The sequence below is a fragment of the Prionailurus bengalensis genome, chromosome B2, assembly GCF_016509475.1.
Source record: "Prionailurus bengalensis isolate Pbe53 chromosome B2, Fcat_Pben_1.1_paternal_pri, whole genome shotgun sequence".
In the NCBI taxonomy this organism is placed as follows: Eukaryota; Metazoa; Chordata; class Mammalia; order Carnivora; family Felidae; genus Prionailurus; species Prionailurus bengalensis.
The window spans coordinates 65,761,493-65,781,400 of NC_057349.1; the positions used below are offsets into that span (position 1 = coordinate 65,761,493).

The 19,908-nt window shown below is 37.4% G+C and overlaps 1 protein-coding gene across 2 annotated transcripts in view; it reads left to right on the plus strand.

The window, feature by feature from the left end:
• Positions 1–19,908, plus strand: part of KCNQ5 (potassium voltage-gated channel subfamily Q member 5) — a 517,269-nt gene that overhangs the window by 374,016 nt on the left and 123,345 nt on the right. For both annotated transcript variants that reach the window (XM_043591809.1, XM_043591810.1), the window contains exon 3: positions 428–554. In XM_043591809.1, coding sequence (XP_043447744.1) covers positions 428–554 — 127 coding nt within the window. The remainder of the gene's footprint in view (positions 1–427; positions 555–19,908) is intronic.

Sequence of the window (19,908 nt, forward strand, 5' to 3'; positions counted from 1 at the left end):
CTTAAGGCCTAAGGGATTATATCATTTCTTGCAGCAAAGTGAAGGTCTGTTTTTTGTACAAGTGTAAAGCTGTGTTTTCAGGGTCCCCTCTTTCATTTCAAGTATCTCGCATGCTACCAGGTAACTAAGTCAGTTACACTGTATATTCCACACAGGGAAGATCTATAATTCAGCCTGCCCATTTAGTATTAAAACCAACTCCTAAATTTGCAGTATTAGGAACTTGCATAGGACTAGCATTCCAAGGTAGAAGTACAGACAATGTGAGGCTCAGATGTGCTCTGGGTTTAGAGGGAATGTTAACGTTAGTGATTAACAACTATATGTTTTATAGCAAATGTCTAAGTGTCCAGAAATGCCCATGGAGCTTCTTGCTCTGGTTTGCTCCATAATGCCTCTCTCTAACATGTCTTATTTCATATCTTAGGAGTTCGTGATGATTGTCGTCTTTGGTTTGGAGTTCATCATTCGAATCTGGTCTGCAGGTTGCTGTTGTCGGTATAGAGGATGGCAAGGAAGACTGAGATTTGCCCGAAAGCCCTTCTGTGTTATAGGTGAATATCAAAGTCCTAGATATGGGTTTACAACACTGCATCCTTTTTTTCTTTATTGCAATATTTAATCAATATTAAAAGATAACATTCATGGAACATTTACTGTGGGTCAGGCACTTTGTGTTTTAAAAGCATTGACTCACTTAATCCTAACCATAACACTATGAGGTAAGTATTTTTATTATCTCCATTTTACAAATGAAGAAACTGAGACAAAGAGAAGTGAAAGAAAGTGGTGGAGTTGGGAGTTTGAGGCAAGTGGTCTGGCTCTAGACTATTCACTTATATCCAATTAAGTTACAATGAAATGTATGGTTCTCCAGTATTGTCTTGAATTAGGGAAGCATTGATTTCCTTTTTTCTTTACAATATGAGCAATACCCCTTTTATGCTCTTGACAAACTGGAGTGGATAGCAATGTATTAGTCCTGATAAAGCATCTCAATTAGCATGCCTCAAGGATGATTACAAGTATGGCTTACTTTATGTATGGGCAACTTTAGACCTGATAAAGTGTTTTACCCTGTTAAATTTGAGTTCCCCCACAATGCAGTCCCTGAATAAATACCACTTCTTTTCAGCTCTCTAGCTCCTGTGGTTTCAGAGGGATTCCATCACCTGGGTACCAGCCTGAAATTATACATTTTCATGAAGATGTCATACAGCAGTCTGGACTTAGGATCTGGAAACTCCCAGGAATATATTTAAAAGTATACCATAAGATTGAAAACTTATTCAATTATATCTCAATTTTCAAATTTTAAGTAAATTGCCTACATCACAGCCCTTTATCCCCAAATATTTTGGTGTGGATTTCCTAAGAATAAGGATATTCTTTTACATAACCCTCCATAAATTGAACATTAATACTTTACCTAATCAGCTGATTGTATTCCAGTTGTATCAGCTGACCTAATTATGTCCTTTATAGCATGTTTTCCTCTCCCGTGCTGGATCCAGTCTATGATGAAACACTGCACTCAGCTGTCCTGTCTCTCTAGTGTCCTTCCATCTAGAATAGCTCCTCAGCCATTCTTTGTCTTGTAGGACATTGACATTTTTGAAGACTATAGCTTATTTTTTAAAAATAGAATGTTCTTCCTTTGGGGGAAAAAAACCCTAGATATAAAACCTGTTGTTGCTGTTGTTGTTGTTGTTGTTGTTGTTGTTGTTGTTGTATAAAAGCTACATTTGGTTTTCTTACTCTTTTTTCCTTCCCACTTCTTTGGCAGCCATTCAGACCCAAATACTAAAAGTTCTTGGTGAGGCTTACTTACTTCAACTACTTCCCATCTGAGGAAGTAGGTTTTTATTTATGAGCTTGTTTATACTATATTCTTCATCGACAGCTAGTTTTCCATTTTATTTGAGGTTTCAGGAATTGTTGATTAATCTTCTTAGTCTCCTCCTTTCCCCCTGTTCCCTGCACTAATGGCAGAATGGACTTAGGCAGGTCTTGGAGAAAGTGTCTGCTCATCCTTGGGCACTGTTAAGAAGAATCCTTTCTTCCAGCCTTGCTGTATAGATGGAGCACTGTCCTGGGGATGGGAGAAAAGGTGGGCTGTCCATATGCTCTTTGCCACTGAGTTAATTTCAGAGTATGCTTGTTTCAAAAGAGTCACCATTCATTTAACTGAAATTTATGGAAATTTGGTTGTGTGTGAAGCACTGGAATTACAGTAGTGAATCCAGTAAAATGTTAAATGAAACCTATCTTAAAATACCTGGTTTGGCTTTCACTACTGCAGTCTACTTGTCCAGCTGCCTGTCTTCTGCGAGAAATGGCTTTACTCCTTTTTGGAAGCCATTATGCTAAGATATGGAGGAAAGTAGGTAGAAATTACCCAGCCCCCAGGCATATCAGTGAAGGCATTTGATTTTTCTCTCCAGAGACTTTTCTCTTTTTCAATTCTCTGCTCCAGAAACATCATGAAGGACTTTAACTTGGTGTGAAACTATTGCACAAGTACTTTCTGTCCTATAAGGGCCCCAAACAAAACAATTCACAAGGCAGATGGTTGGCCAAGATTCACTCAGCTTCTACAGGATGAGGTCGGTTCATGGATGACTGAAGGAATGTTTCATTCCAGATTTTAAAACCAATTAAAAATTGGCTTTGTTCCAATTCCAGAGGCAATGCCGATGTATTTCTGGCCTGCAAGCTAAAAAGAAAGTCCTTTCCCAGATGCCTGCTGCCTTTTGATAGCTGTTTTCAGCTTTGGATACCTCAGTACATCTTAGTCCTTTAATCTGTCTCTTCCTGTCTCAGATCTTCGTGGTCATGATAGAATATCTTTTAAAAAAATATATGTGGCTCTAAAACTGATGTCAGGATATCTGTAATCTTAATATCCTAATCACCTTTGGGCTTATTGTGGCCCAGCTGAATTGATGTAATAGTGGAGCATGTTCAAATGTGGATCTTCATATGATGTCAGTAAAATTTAATCTACACAGAGGAACCAAATGTCATCTGCCTGAAGGCAGCAGGCTGTGGCAGGTGACTGTAGAATAGGCCTGTTTAATAGGTGCATAAAAATGATTGATACCACTGATAAAATGATAAAGTGCAATGTAAAGTGAGCCCTGTAATTCCCTTGTTCAACCTAATTTACCATGGCAAAATGAAAAAAAAAAAAAGAAAGGAAGGAAGAAATGGGGTCTCTCATCTGTGAAAACTATTCTGAGTTTGCAAATGTAGCTAATATCTCTCAAGGCTCCATGTATTTGTAAGAGTTGATTACCCTGCACACGCTAAATACATGCCCAAATGTTTTCAGCAGTCTTGAGCATTCCAGAAAAGGATACAGAAAAAACTGTGGTAGCCTGGCTATGCCATGGGAAATCCTTTCTGTGGGCACATCAATGTTGTTCTTTCCAGTTGGAAACAGACTGAAGCTACTGCAGTGGTCAGCTAGTGGACCTCATATAGTTTTGAGTCTGAGAGATCAACTGATAGTATTTGGAGTGGCTAGAGGCCCCACAGGCTAATTCCCAAAGACTGGAACTTCCCCCTCCTGAACTGCCTACCCCCTCCAGCCCTGCATTCTAGGCAGAATGAAGAGCATTTTAAATTACAAAGTCATCATGTACTTGTGTTTGAACAATATATTTTAAACAAGTATAACCAAAGGGAAGAAAAAGTTTATTCAATTTTTTAAAAATTAAGTGCTTTCTTTCATTACTATATTGATTTATCTCTTCTTGGTTTGGGGAGTTTGCTTTGAAAACTGGTAAAAATGTTATCTTGTATTGCAAAATTCTCCCTTATACCTGTGTGTTCAATTTACATCTCTCCTCTAAGACTCTTTTGAAATAACATGTGTATAGCTGTAGGCAATAATCAGTGCATTACCAATTTGGAGAGTCAAGTATATTTTGGGATAACTACCCCAAGATGCCCTTCACTTATCTAGACTGGCTGCTTTATGAGTTCTCTGCATTCAACCACCAATCAGTGGCCTCAGTATTGAGAATGTGTGAAATACACTCAAAGACTAATTTCATAGTCATTCTTTTTTTTTTTCTGCTTTCATTAATGACCTCCCTGAAAATTGCAAATAGTACCAAAGGCTGGTATTTAGATCACAATAATGAGCCTGATGTGTCAGGAAGCCAACAAATTACTTCTAACAGTGGCTTTTTTGGATTCCCTGGTGACTCTTTCTAAAGACATATATAACAGAGCCATATTTCTTGGTCTTGCAGTATGTCTCAGGGAAGCAGAAAATACCAGCCTGTTATTAATCTTGGGTCTGTATTTGATGCTAAATATAAGTTGATTTCTTCTTGCTATTTTAACAGTTTTCCTTCAGCATTAATATTTCCACAAGGGGACAAAAGAGGCAAACCACAGCACAGATGTTTCCCGCACGAATTGGGCATATACGTTTTTGACATGAGATAACAGTCACTCAGGAAAATGTCAACAAGTGCATTTTTTTTAATGAGAAAAAAATAACCAGTTTCTTCTTTGGCTAAAACCAAATTGAAGCCCTTATTAAAATTAACCACACAGCCAAGGCCACTCTAATATATCTGTGAGTTCATCTTATTAAAAGGCAACATAAGCTGCTAATGTGTTCAAAAGTTTTATCAGAGACTCCCAGAACTGCCACTGGCTTCTAAACTGAAGATTTGAAACATCATTTTCCATTTCTCCTTCTTCCCCATCTTTTGTTCTAAGAGACATGCTCTTGAATTGCACCATTTTCTTTATCTTCCAATCTTTCCTGTCCTTTAGGAGAAATTCTGTTCTCTCAGATTATTTTCTGTCAGTCATTTACTCTTCTGCTACTACTCTTTACTTCTAAGCATTGAAACTCCTTTAGACTCTTTCCATATGATTGGTTGGACCATCTGAGGACAATTAAACCCTGTTGGATTAATTGATCACAGAATACTAAAGTCATTTCAATCCTTCTAGTTGATAAATGATATTTATTGAGACTTGCTGTATGCTAGGTACTGCACTAAGCATTCTATAAATATTCTTATTTAATTCTACATAGGTATTATAATATTCTATTTCATAAATGAGGATTTATGAGGAACGACTCCCAGAATTCAGGAAAATGCTTTGCTTACTGTTATCAGTTTATTATAAAAGATATATTCAGGAACAGCCAAGTGGAAGAGATGCATAGGGTAAGGTACTTGGGGCAAGGGAATGGCTAACATGGAGCTTCCATGACCTCTACAGGCATGCCACCCTCCCAACACCTCGGTGTGTTCACCAATCTGGAAGCTCTCTGAACCCCATGGTTTAGATATTTTTATGGAGCTTTCATTACATAGACATAATTTATTAAACGTTGGCTATTGGTCATTAAATTCAATCTCTAGACCCTGTTCCCTTCCCAGATGTCTGGAGGATAAGGCTAAAACTTCCAACTCTCTAATCATGATTTGGTCTTTCTGGTAACCAGGCATCATCTTGAATTTACCTAGGGACACCCCCCCCCCCCCAGGTACCAGTCATCTAATTAGCATAAAAAGACACTGATCATTCCAGAAATTCCAAGGGTTTTAGGAGTCATGTGCCAGGAATCCAAGACAATGAGTATTTCTCATTGAACCACACTACCCAACTGTAAGAAAATTGCTCTTATTTAAGTTTATTAGTATTTTTACTTTAATTTTTAAGTTTATTTATTTATTTTGAAGAGGTTGCAGAGGGAAAGGGAGAGAGAGAATCCCATGCAGGCTCCGTACTGTCAGTGCAGAGCCCAACACAGGGTTCATACCCACAAACCATGGGATCATGGCCTGAGCTGAAATCACGAGCTTAACCAACTGAGTCACCCAAGTGCCCCTAAAATTAAATATAATTGAAACTTGTCCACTGTCATCAACTTACAGACAAAGAATCTGATACTTTTATGTTCATCATTAGTAATCTAAGATCTTTGAATGAGAAGCCTGGCGTTAGAAAACAACATGAATTGCAGTATTGGCCTTACATATCAGCCTTATTATATCAACTAAATCAGGTTATCTATTGCAGCTTTCTAACCTAAAAGGGAAATGGGTCTCTAAAATAGACTTACTTGCCTTGTATAAAATTGCATATTTTTTTAAGCAATGTTATCATAAAGTTCTCTGGGTATTTCCTAATTGGGGATATCTCCAGAGTAAGTGATCTTACTCCCAGAAATGCCTTCTCATGTTTGTTAAGGTTAGTAGACTACTGAGAGACTTGTCTAAATAGATAGTTGTTGACTTAGTACACAAATTTGAACTTATAAGGTGGCTTGATTAGCTGATATGACTTAACCATATAGAGAATGCCCTTAGTTGGAAATGAATACCTAAAGATTATTTCCCAACTGAGAGCCTTTCCTCTACAGTCAGGAACAAGACAGGGATATCCACTCTCACCATGATTATTTAACATAATACTGGAAGTCTTAGCCTCAGCAATCAGACAAAAAAGAAATAATAGGCATCCAAATCTGCAAGGAGAAAGTCAAACATTCACTATTTGCAGACAACATGATACTCTATGGAGAAAACCCTAAAGACTCCACCAAAAAATTGCTAGAACTAATACATGAACTCAGCAAAGTTGTAGGATGTAAAAATCAACAGCAGAAATCCGTTGCATTTCTATACACCAATAATGAAGCAGCAGAAAAAGAAATCAAGGAATCAAACCCACTTGTAATTGCACCAAAAACAATAAGATAACTAAGAATAAACCTGACCAAAGAGGTAAAAGATATGTACGCTGAAAAATAGAACACTTGTGAAAGAAATTGAAGAGGACACAAAGAAGTGGCAAAACATTCCATGCTGATGCATCGGAAGAACAAAGACTGTTAAAATGTTTACACTACCCATAGACATTTAATGCAATCCCTATCAAAATATCACCAGTATTGTGCTCACTTCGCAGCACATATACTAAAATATCACCAGTATTTTTCACAGATCTAGAACAAAGAATCATAAAATTTGTATGGAACCACAAAAGACCCCAAATAGCCAAAGCAATCATGAAAAAGAAAGCAAAGCTGGAGGCATCACGATTCTGGATTTCAAGCTGTATTACAAGGCTGTGCTGATCAAGACAGTATGGTGCTGGCACAAGAAGAGACACGTAGATCAATGGAACAGAACAGAGAACCCAGAAATGGACCCACAAATATATGGCTAACTAATCTTTGACAAAGCAGGAAAGAATATCCAGCGAAAAAAGTCTCTTCAACAAATGGTGTTGGGAAAACTGGACAGCAACATGCAAAAGAATGAAACTGGACCACTTTCTCACACCACACACAAAAGTAAACTCAAAATAGATGAAAGACCTAAATGTGAAACAGGAAGTCATCAAAATTCTAGAGGAGAACACAGGCAGCAATCTCTTTGACTTCGGTGAGAGAAACTTCTTACTCAACATGTCACCAAAGGCAAGGGAAACGTAAGCAAACATGAACAATTGGGACTTCATCAAGATAAAAAATTTCTGCACAGTGAAAGAAACATTCAACAAAACTAAAAGGCAGCCTGTGGAGTGGGAGAAGATATCTGCAAACGGCATATCTGATAAAGGGTTAGTATCCAAAATCTATAAAGCACTTACCAAACTCAACACCCAGAAAAACAAATAATTCAATTAAGAAATGGGCAGAAGACGTAGACACTTTTCCAAAGGCATCCAGATGCTAACAGACATATGAAAAGACGCTCAACATCATACATTATCAGGGAAATACCAATCAAAACCATGATGAGATACCACTTCATACCTGTCAGAATGGCTAAAATTAACAACACAAGAAACAACAGGTGTTGGTGAAGATGCGGAGAAAAGGAAACTCTCTTGCACTATTGGTGGGAGTGAAAACTGGTGTGCCACTCTGGAGAACACTATGGAGGTTCCTCAAAAAGGTAAAAATAGAACTACCCTATGATCCAGCAATTACGGTACTGGGTATTTACCCAAAGGATACAAAAATACAGATTCGAAAGGGTATCTGCACCCCAACGTTTATAGCAGCATTATCAACAACAGCCAAACTATCCAAACTATGGAAAGAGCCCAAATGTCCATCAACTGATGAATGGATAAAGAAGATGTGGTGCTTGTGTATATATATATATATATATATATATATATATATATATATGATGGAATATTACTCAGAAAAAACTGAAATCTTGCCATTGGCAACAATGTGGATGGAGCTAGAATATATGACACTAAGCAAAATAAGTCAGAGAAAGACAAATACCATATGATTTCACTTATATGTGGAATTTAAGAAACAAAACAGATAAACATATGGGAAGAGGGGGGAAAGAGAGAGAGGAACAAACCATAAGAGACTCTTAACAAAAGAGAACACACTGAGGGTTGATGGAGGGAGGCGGGTGGGGGATGGGCTAGATGGGTGATGGGTATTAAGGAAGGCACTAGTTATGATGACAGTACATAGTACTATCATAGTACTTATTGTACTGTACTGTATGTACATAGTATTGTACACCGTATCTGTGAAATTCATTCACAGAACACTTATGTGCCAAACATGATCTTTGGTGCTAAAGACACAAAGATGACTAAAACATAGTCCCTGACTGTGAAAGTATGGTCTCCTTTGTCCTTAGAAAAGGGCAGAACCAGTAGGAGGGAGACTAATTATGCTGATACAGAGCAAAAGTGATGGAGGTAGAAGTTGTCACGGTAAGAAGGATATAGAATATCATGATTGATTATATGAGACAGAGAAGCAAAAGATACCCAAGGTTTTGAGCTCAGTCATTCAACAAACATTTATACAACACCTACCATGTCCAAGCATGGTTCTCTATGCTGGGAGGCTATGTTGTGCCAAATGGCCCATGGCCTCCTTGTAGAGTAATATTCCAGTGGATGGAGAAAAATCCTATGCAAACATATTTTTGAAAAACAAGGTAGTATCAACTAGAGATAATTTCAATGAAAAAAATAAAACAGAGAGATTAGGGGCAGAGAGACTAGGTGGTCCAAGAGAGTCTTTCTAAGGAATGGACACTCAAGTTAACCTGAATATTAAAAAGGAGCCATTCGTGAGATTTAAGCACAGATTTTCCAGGCCAGGGAATAATAACTACAATATTCTTGTGACCCAACAGCTTATATAAGGAAGAGACATAAGGTCATTATGGCTGGAGTTCAGTGAGCAGTGGGCAAGTAGTAGGAAACGAAAGAGGGACAGTCACACCCTGAAAACCATGTAGGCCATTTGAGGCCATATAATAGTTGCCTGATACAGGACAGCTTCTGAGATGGGGCCCTAGCAAGCATCCAGTAGCTTGATGACAGGCCTAATGGTGAATATTTGGGTTGAAAAAAACAAGAAAAAAAAATTTTATCAGGCAGTGAAAAGTATATAAGTCTCAGGGTTTCATAGTCATCTGTAACTGTTCGAACTTGTTATCAGCAATATACAAATTATTATTTATTCAGAATATAAATATATTCCCTCTGACTTTTCCATGTATCCATACATATCTACCCTTAGAAACATGAAATTTCAAAATTAAGAGAAAATATGTTATCTTCTATGAGCAACTGGAATTAGGAGAATGTGATGGAAGGTCTTTTATGGCCCCACTGGTAACTATCACCAATGAGCGGTCCCCAAGGGTCTACTTCCCAAAGGACTCTGCTGCAGACTCTTAGTTATGATGGTTGCAATGCAGATTTATTTCATTAAAGATTATTTATTTCCTTTGAGACATTGTCCCTTTTTGCCTTGAGATGTTATCTAAAGACTTATGATCAATAAGAAGCATTAAACTATCACTATGGGGTAAATTTTCAAAGTGGTGCTTGAAATTTGCCAGTGTGAGTCCCATTAACTTCAGAGGAAGTCCTGCAGTTAAAACCACTGCACATGGCTTTAAAAATGTTCTACAGTATATCTTCGTGGTGCTGCTTTTTTTTTTTTAATAAATACCACAGAGCAGCTCAGTGCACAGCTGATTGCAGTATTTAAGAACGTGGATAATGTACTGTGCAGTAGGAGGCTTTTAAAATTAGATTTTAAAGCTTTATTCCTATTAAGAGTCACAACAACAATATAAATGCATCTTTAATTCTTCAAAGAGTACCTTTCTATAAAGGAATTTGGAGCTCAATTAGAATATAGAGCTCATAAAGCAGCACCATGTTCCTCTGAGACATTGTTTATCTCCCTCCATAGATAGAAAAAATTGAGGCTCCGGGAAGTGGGGGTGCTTTGTGCTCGGCCCTTAAGTTAGCAGTGAAGCTAGGAATAGAATGCCAGCCTCCCTATAGCTCACTGCTCTAAAGCACTGCCTCTTGCAAGAGTCAAATTTAATTACAGTATAATCCATTTAATCTACACATGGAAGAATAATGAAGGTGCAGGAAAAAAATGAATTCATTAACAGGTTGGTGAGAGACCATGTTACATAGATTAGCTTCTTTTTGGGATCCAGATTTTCAGTATGTTCTAGTTGGTGTCTGATGCTGTGACAGATGATCCTAATTCTACTGACCACAATTAACAAGACACTAATTGTTTTTTCTTACTTTGAAACATAAGGAAGGGTTCCAGTTGAAAATTCTGCAGAACCATCTTTTTTGTCAGAAATAAAACATAAGGACTGTTGTTAAATAAGAGAGAAAATCGTGCATAATTCCCCTCTGCGCTCCTTCTGGGTTAAAAGAAAGAACTATATTGAGTTAAATGCACAACTTACAGCCTTCCTTGAAACAAAAGATGAGTGAGATTTTGCTTCATTTTTTACTTTTGTTTATTTTTCCACTAATTCACTGTGTCTGTGTCCATGCTAGTCCATCCATTCTCTATTTCCTATATGCACATTAAAAAAGAGACAATAGTTTTAGAGCTGTATTTAGATAAGAAATCTTCCTTTGAAGAGAAAAATAACAGGAAATTAGGAGTTGTGGTACCTGGTGTTATATGAACAGGAATAAAATTTCATGGTTTAAGTTGTAATCATGCTTATAGACTATCTCATATAATTCATAATAATCTTATTGAAGTTGGAAGAGATTATGATCCCTATTTTATATACTTTTTATATACCAAAAAACAGAAACTTAGAATAAGGGCCTTATCAAGGATCACACAGCATATAAGCAAGAGAATAAAAAAAAAAAAAAAAGGAAGGAAGAGATTTACTCATATCAAATTCTGACTTCTTGCTATGACACCACATTGTCTCTCTACACAACCCGCATGTGGCATAGGAACAAATAAATAAACCATGTGATGAGGTCTGATTCCTACCCCCAAATCTCCCCAAACCCCATGGGAGACATTTACTAATATAAAGTCTAAAACAAAAGAGATGTTAGTATCATAAAAAGGTGCAGTTCCTTCTGTCAACAGTCATCTTTCTAAGATCTGGCCTTTTTTTCAACTTTTTATTTTGAAATAACTTCATACTTACTTAGAAATTGCAAAAACAGCACATAGAGTTCCCATGTATCCGTACCCTTTACCCAGCTTCCCCCAATGATAGTATCTTATATAAGTGTATTACAATTATCAAAACCAGAAAGTTGATGTCGATATAGTTTATGAAGTAAACTGCAGGCCTATGCTTATTAACCAATAATGCACTTGAGATCTATCCAAATCATTGGATAGATCATTTCCAAATGATCTAGTTCCAAGTTGTTCATTTCTTTTTCTTGTTGAATGGTATTCCATGATATGGATGTACCACATTTTGTCCATTTTCATGTAAAAGATCATTTGGGTTGTTTGTAGATTTTGGCTATTATAAATAAACCTGCTATGAATGTTCATGTAGAAGTTTTTTGTATGAACATAACTTTTAATTTCTCTAGGGTAAACATCCAGGAGTAGGATTAGAGGGTCATATGGTAAGTGTATGTTTAACTTTATCAGAAACATCCAAACTGTTTTCCAGAGGATGGCCGTTCCTTTTAAAATACAGAAATGCCTAGGCTATTCCATGGCAGTAAATTACATCTATGCTGACTTCAATGACATTTTTTATTTTCATAGAAAATGTATGTTTCTGCTTTGTCTGTTTTTCTATAAAAATTATTTTAATAAGCAGAGTTTCTGAAATTCATATTTAACCATTTGGGTCAAGAAACAAATGAAAATAGAGCCTATTAAGGAGGAGTTCTTCATTCTCTGGCAAATGAATATAAATTTGATGTTTACATAGATGAAGTATTGAGAGAGCAATTAATGTTAAAAGCCAATGCTGTGCAAAGTCCTGAAGCACCACTATTTAAATCTAACTTTACACTGCAGAAAGTCCATATCCAAGTAAACTTTATTGAGACCAATAATAATTATGTTTGCCTGCTAAAGGATGTATATAATCACATGACAGCCTCGAAGGATGACTCCCACAGAATAAAATGTTTAAAATTGCCACCAAGGCCCGATGGTGCTTTATGGTAAGTTGGAGCCCTTATTCATGGTCCTAAGAGGATGTAAAAAGAGGTCATTAGTCCTCCTTGATCCCAAACGTTTTGAAAATCCCCCTGTTCTTAAACCTATTCTCTAAGACTCTGCTTTTCCTCCCAAACCCTGCTTAATGTGTCCCAGTAGATCTTACATTATAACTAACAAAAAAGTCAAAAGTTAGTAACAACCCCATGTGGCCAAATTCGTGAATTTCAACTTCATCCTCATTCTGGTCAGAACCAATGTTGGAACAACTAATTACTCATTGGGAAAAAGTTCAGGTTGGATCTATATTTATCTCATCATATATCAAGATAACCTACAAATAAATCAATGGTTTACATTAAATAAGACCCAAAAATACTGGATGCAGAAATGGGTAAATTCTCTTGTGATCTTGGAACCAAGATGGCTTTTCTAACTATAACTAAAAATAAAGAAGTCATAGGGGCATCTGGATGGCTCAGTCGGTTTAAGCGTCCAACTTCGGCTCAGGTCACGATCTCATGGTTCCTGAGTTCGGCCAAGTGTTGGGCTCTGTGCTGACAGCTCAGAGCCTGGGGCCTGCTTCAGATTCTGTGTGTGTCTCTCTCTGCCCCTTCCCCACTCATGCTTTCTCTCTCTCTCTCTTCCAAAAATAAAAAACCATTTAAATTTTTTTGAAAAAATAAAGAAGCTGTAGAGGAAAATATTGATAAACTTAAGCCAGATGAAAATTACTAATTGATAAAATTAGGCCACATAAGATTAAAGAATACTGCATGATAAAACAAAAGAAAACAAACAACAAGCAAAATCAAAAGACAAATGTGGGAAAATATTTACAACTTCTATCAGAGACAGTTAATCATCCTAAACTGTATAGGAGCTGCTGAAATCCAGAAGAAAAGCCCAACAACCCAGTAGAAAATAAAAGAAGGTAAATGAACATGAACAGATAGTTCACAAAAAAATAAATACATATATGACTCCTAAACATACTCAATCTTATCCTAACCTGTCAGGTTGGAAAAAATCCAAAATCTGACCACAATCATTTTTAGTTAGACTATGAGTAAACAGGCCCTGATACTCCACAGGAGTGCAGACTGGTATCACTCTTATGGAAAAGTGTCAATATTTACTAAAATTACATAACATTTACTCTCTGACCCAGGAATTCTACTTCTTAATATTCCCATCAATGTATAGGACGTGTTCAGTATAACTGAATAAACAAAGAATGCAAAAAGGAAGGTCTCTCTGTATTGCTATAGAAGGATCCAAGATACATTAAGTTAAAAAAAAATTGTAATATAGCATATAGAGTATGTAACTTTTGGTGTGAAAAAAATAAAGAGTCTATATTCACATTGCTTTTATCTGTATAAAGCAACATTGGAAGAATGAGTAGGAACAAAGTGAATGGCGCTTGGGGGGGGGAATTAGATTTCTCGTCATTTACTTCTTTTTTGTTTTTAAGTTTTTATTTAAAAAAAATTTTTTAAGTTATTATTTACTTTTGAAGGAGAGAGAGACAGAGCATGAGCAGGGGAGGAGCAGAGAGAGACATAGAATTTGAGGCAGGCTCCAGTCTCTAAGCTGTCAGCACAGAGCCCGATGCAGGGCTTGAACTCCCAAACTGTGAGATCATGACCTGAGCCAAAGTCAGACGCTTAACCGACTGAGCCACCCAGGTGTCCCAAGTTTTTGATTAAATTGCAGTCAGTTAACATACAGCATAATATTGTTCTCAGGTGTACGATATAGTCCTTTCACACTTCCACAAGACACCCAGGGCTCCTCGCAACAAGTGCACCCTTAATCCCCATCCCCTATTTCACCCATCCCCCGCCCACCTCCCCTCTAGTGACCATCAGTTTGTTCTCAATAGGTAAGAGTTTGTTTTTTGGCTTTCCTCTCTTTTTCACTTCTTTGTATCATTTTCATACTTAAACCATATATATATATATATATATATATATATATATATATATATTAACTATTCAAAACTAAGTAGAAAGAATTGTTGCCTACACATAGTAAGCACAGCGTAAATGTTTATTGTCATTATCATTGCATAGCAGTATCGGGGTCAGTTGGTTCATATAATGTGCAGTTGTGCAAGATCTCACACCCACTCAAAACATTTTTATCATTGCAAAGAAGGACAATGCCAACGATAACTTTCCATAGGATTTTCACATGAATGCCCACAATCCTAGACTGAAATAACATAACATATAGCATTTTTAACTCTCTTAATAAAGCCCTATTCTAAAAGGTGATCTGCAATTTGCTTTAATGTGTTCTCCATATAATTCTTTAATCTTAAACTTGGAATTTTAGTTGTATCTTCTCAAAAAGATTGCCCAAGAAGATTAAATGAGGTAGTGCATGCAAAGTACTTAGCTAAGTGCCTGGCACGTAATAAATACTCAACTGTTAGGGATAGTAAACTGAATCATAATAGTAATGGATTCATTGTATTCTCATCAATCCTGGAAGTGATAAATATAATCAGAAAAAAAAATCAACTTGGTAAGACCTCTCTGTATGTTTTTGTTGATTGTTTTTTCTTAAATTGTCTTTCTCAAAACTAAACTTTTAGGGGTTGAAAGTCTATGTATCTTAAACAAGAATAAATTTTATTTTAAAAGAGGAGGAGAAGGAACCACATCAGGAACTTTTTGAGACTAGAACTCTATAGATGTGATTATTGCAGAAATGGTTGTTATGGTGCCTAAAGGGTGTTGGGTTAAATAAGACGGGGTTTGTAGCTTTGTTTTTGACTGGTTATTAATTATGGTTTCACCTATGTTGCCCCCAGGAGGGCTTTCTGGCCACATAACTAGGTTCCTTATATTTCTCCTATCATAACATCCATCATCCGAGATTGTGGTCTCTCCATTCAGTGTCTTCTATGCCAAGTGTCCTTTCACCCCTGTATGGGCAAAAAAGGTGTCTGTCTTGACCACCTCCTCCATGCCCCATCCATGCCCTTTATTATTATATACCCAGATTCTAGCAGTTTCTGACCACAATAAATGTGTATTAAGTGAATAAAAAATTTTAAAACTTGCCAACTAGTAGATATTCACATGCAGAACCTCAAGCCCCATTGTACCCACATACACAGTGTAAAAAGAACAATATGAAGAAATAAAGAAAAAATTGTGTGGCAATTATCTAAACAATGAAAGATAGAACATAGCACCTTTGCCTCAGCTATCAGGAGTTTTCAGAAGAATTATTTTTGCCTGCATTTTTTTTTTGTCTAATTGCTTCAGTTCCCTACTTTAACTTGGTCACGTGAACATGATGACATTTTTAAATAAAGTGCTTATTTTGCCTACTTATAAAATTGTAGGCTCCTTTACAGAAGGCTCTTCTATTCCCATGCTGCCTTTTTCTCAATATTTTTACTCCTGCCTTTTGCAAAAACGCGTTAAGTATTTGATTTTAGCCCCTACCACAGACTCCGAATCTGTGTTTGGAATTTGGAGATCAAAGTACTGATGCTAATCCTCAGGACATTTGCCAACGTCTGACTTAAGAATCCATCTCTTATCAGGTTTCTGTGGTTTTCTGGAGTATTTACCAATCATAGTGTTCAAATGTGCACATCTGAAACTATTTTTTACTTACATTTTCTTGATACTTCCCCATACTTAGTTTGTGGGAAAATGTCCGGCTTCCGTATGGTATTGAACTCTGTCAGACATTCTCCATCCTCTTTATAAAGGATTCCTAGGTTGTATCACCACAAGTTTTCAATAAACCTTGTTTTTTGTTCTCCTTTAAACAGAGCATGTCTTATTCAAAAAGCTCATGATGGTAGGAAAAGAATTGATAATGAAAAAAAACTAAGTCCAAAGTAGGATTTTTCCTCATAGTGTTAGGATTTGTTATGAGGCAATATGTTTCCCAGTCTGAGCTACAGTTTGCAGAGTCGGTTGCCATGAATTCTAATCCTGTCTCTGGAAGTAACATTGTATTATCTTACACAAGCCTCTCTGGGACACTGTTTCTTTCCTTTAAAACTGCAATATACTATGTAAGGTTCGCAAGCAGTAACACACAAAAGCAAATGTGAAATTTTAAAGGTCTTAAAACTTTCCTTTATCTACCGCCAATGAGGGCAAACTTGGCCAGGATTTTATAATTAAAGATGGAACTTATATGTGTAATTAAACAAGATCTATTTTTATTGACCTCCTAAAAATACAGATAGATGGATAGAATAGATCTGCACATGGCACCAAGTATAATGAGTGCCAGGTATCTATTTGTGGCATGTATTTACTCAAATTCACTCCTTTAAACCACTCTTTTCATTCTTCACAGAAGGAAAAGTCCATTTTCACACCCCAGTGTTTATCCCTAAGGATTATCCAGAAGCCTAAACTTTATCCATTTCTTATTTCTAAAAATAAGAGATTGTGTATTGAAAAAGATTAAGAGAGCCAGGTGTACCAGGTAATTCTCAATTTCCCCAGATAATACTTAGAATGAATTGCCATCCATAGGTGTCCTTTGCTTAGTGACATTTTAGCTGAAATGGCATCTCCATCTGCAAAACCCAAATAGCACAGTGTATTCAAAGAACTTCCTGAAGATATCCTTTCAAAAACTTTAGTAGTAGGTGATGATTAATCATAACCTGCATGTCATCTGAAAATAGATATCAAGTTTCTCAAGGAAAGATTACATATCCCAATACTAACCGTAACCGGCTGCCAAGATTTCAAAGAGCCAGTATCATTCAACTGCTTAGGGTAAGTGGAAAGCATTGAAAGTTAGGAGTTTTGTTTTTACTCTGTAAATTTAAACCTGTAATGGCATTGTTTGACTGATATATAAACATTCAGGCTATGACTCTGAACGAGATATCTAAGCATTGGATTTCATCATAGGATGTTAGGGGATTTCCAGTAAAAGTTTCAACTTTGATCATTCACTGGTGGGAATCCAAATCTTTTTTTAGACCTGTAGTCAAATACTGGTATGGGGCTCTGTTGAATTGAAACTGACTGCGGAACCATTTGGTATATATGGAAATAGGTGCTAGGAGAATGTTTTAAACATCTGAGGATGTCAGTGTGGGAAATTGCTGCTTCTAAAAGCCTTTCTTGTACTCTCTGTATCAAGAAATATAATATAAAGCCATCATGTCATTGCCCTAAAACATGTTCTGAATATGAAATACACATGACTTTTCATCTTTTGATGTACTGAGGACTGATGGGATTACACCTAGGTAATTTACTCAAGATACTACAGTGTGCCTTGAATAGGATGTGTTTGCCTCCTACTCATTACAGTGATTCTCAGAGGACAAATGCTTCTTTCATGTTTTATAAATACAGAAACACAGCTTCTTTATATCCCCCAATGTGTACCCCACATCTGAAATTAAATGTTTGTGATCGCACTCTGAAGCAATAGTTTCAGTATATTACTATTATTGGAGATTAGTCCTGTAGCATAAAACACATGTGCATGCACATATGCACGCTGACACACACACACACACACACACACATCTACTGCCTGACTCTGCAGACCTGCTTTCTCTCTGAACTCCAGATTCACCCACTGTCTACCAGATGTCTAGAGGGCATCTCAAAATTAACAAGGCCAAAACTGAACTGTTCATTCTACCCCTCAAATGGCCCTCCTTTCTGCTTACCCACCCACCCAACTGCAGTATTCCCCCATCTCAGTAAATAGCACTTCATTCATCCAGTTGCTCAGGCCAGAAACCCAGAAGTCACCCTCCGCTTCCCTTCTTTATGTCACAACCCACAATCAATACTTCAGCAAGTCTTGACATCCCAGCCTTCACAACTTGTCCCATATCCAACTCCTTCTCAGCTCCTCCTCACTTTAACTTTGCTCCTCTAAAGCTGCCCTCCCCTTTGTCCAGACCATCAGGTGGCTTATTAACTGGCCTCTGACTTCCACTCTTGCCATCCAGCCCCATCTTGATCTGTTTCCCAAAAGCAACCAAAGTAGTCTTGTAAAATACAAACCTGATCCTGACCTCTTCTGCCCCAAACCCATCACACCTCTAGGGATATCTAAAGCCCTTACCAAAGTCACCATGATCTGGCCAGGGCTCACTCTCCCCCTCACTCCACTCAAATTAAGTTGACCTTCTTACCTCCCCTTGGACACATGGATCATGCTTCTGCCTCAAGGTCTTTGTATTTTCTGCCTGGAATACTTCTTCCTAAATATTGTCATGGTCAGCCCTTCACTTCTCTAGATCTGGGTTCAACTGTCATCTCCTCAGAGAAGTCTTCTCTAACCATCCCAGCTGAGAAAGTACCCCCTCCCTCCCTGTGACTCTGCCCCTTTCCCTGTTTATTATTTCTCAAGAGCCTTTGTCACTACCTGGCATTGGATTCTGTACTTATTTATTGGTTTAATGTCAGCCTACCCCAATAGAACATAAGCACCTGAGGGCAGCAAAGTTTTCTGTTTTATTCACTGTTCTATCCCCAGAGCATGGCTCACAGCAGACATGCAATAAAAATTCTTTGTTGCATAAACTAGTGCTTGGGGGCACCTGGGTGGCTCAGTCAGTTGAGCGTCCGACTTCAGCTCAGGTCATGATCTGGCGGTTCGTGAGTTCGAGCCCCGCCTCAGGCTCTGTGCTGACAGCTCAGAGCCTGGACCCTGCTTCGGATTCTGTGTCTCCCTCTCTCTCTGCCCCTCTCCCACTCGCACTCTGTCTCTCTCTCTCAAAAATAAATAAACATTAAAAAAATTTAAAAGAGAAACAGATATATGATATATAATTTTAAATTTCCATGTACTTTTGAAATAAAGAATAATAGGGGCGCCTGGGTGGCTCAGTCAGTTGAGCATCTGACTTTGGCTCAGGTCATAATCTCATGGTTCCTGGGTTCGAGTCCCGCATTGGGCTCTGTGCTGACAGCTCAGAGCCTGGAGCTTGCTTCGGATTCTGTGTCTCCCTCTCTTTCTGCCCCTTCCCCACTTGTGCTCTGTCTCTCTCTATCAAAAATAAATAAAATGTGAAAAAAAAATTTAATAAATAAAATAAAATAGTCCTCGAATGAGTGAATTGCCTTAATATTTAATCTAAGAAACAATCATTTCCAAAATAGTCCTACTGATGCATCGTCACCCAACCATTTAATGTCCCAGCAAAGACTATCACTTTGATTATAGAAACTTGGACTTAGAAAGTATCCTTGCTACTTTCCACTTCAGTGCATCTCATTTTGAAGATATGGAAACCAGACCCAAGAGATAAGTGGTGACAAAGCTAGTAAATGGCAGAACTGATCATTAAACCAGGTATAGTTCAGTGTTCTTTATGCGTTCACACTTTGTTCCTCATATCTCTGTTCCTTTTGAGAGGTTAGAATGTTGTGTACACTGGCAAATATAATGGAACTACAAATTTTTAA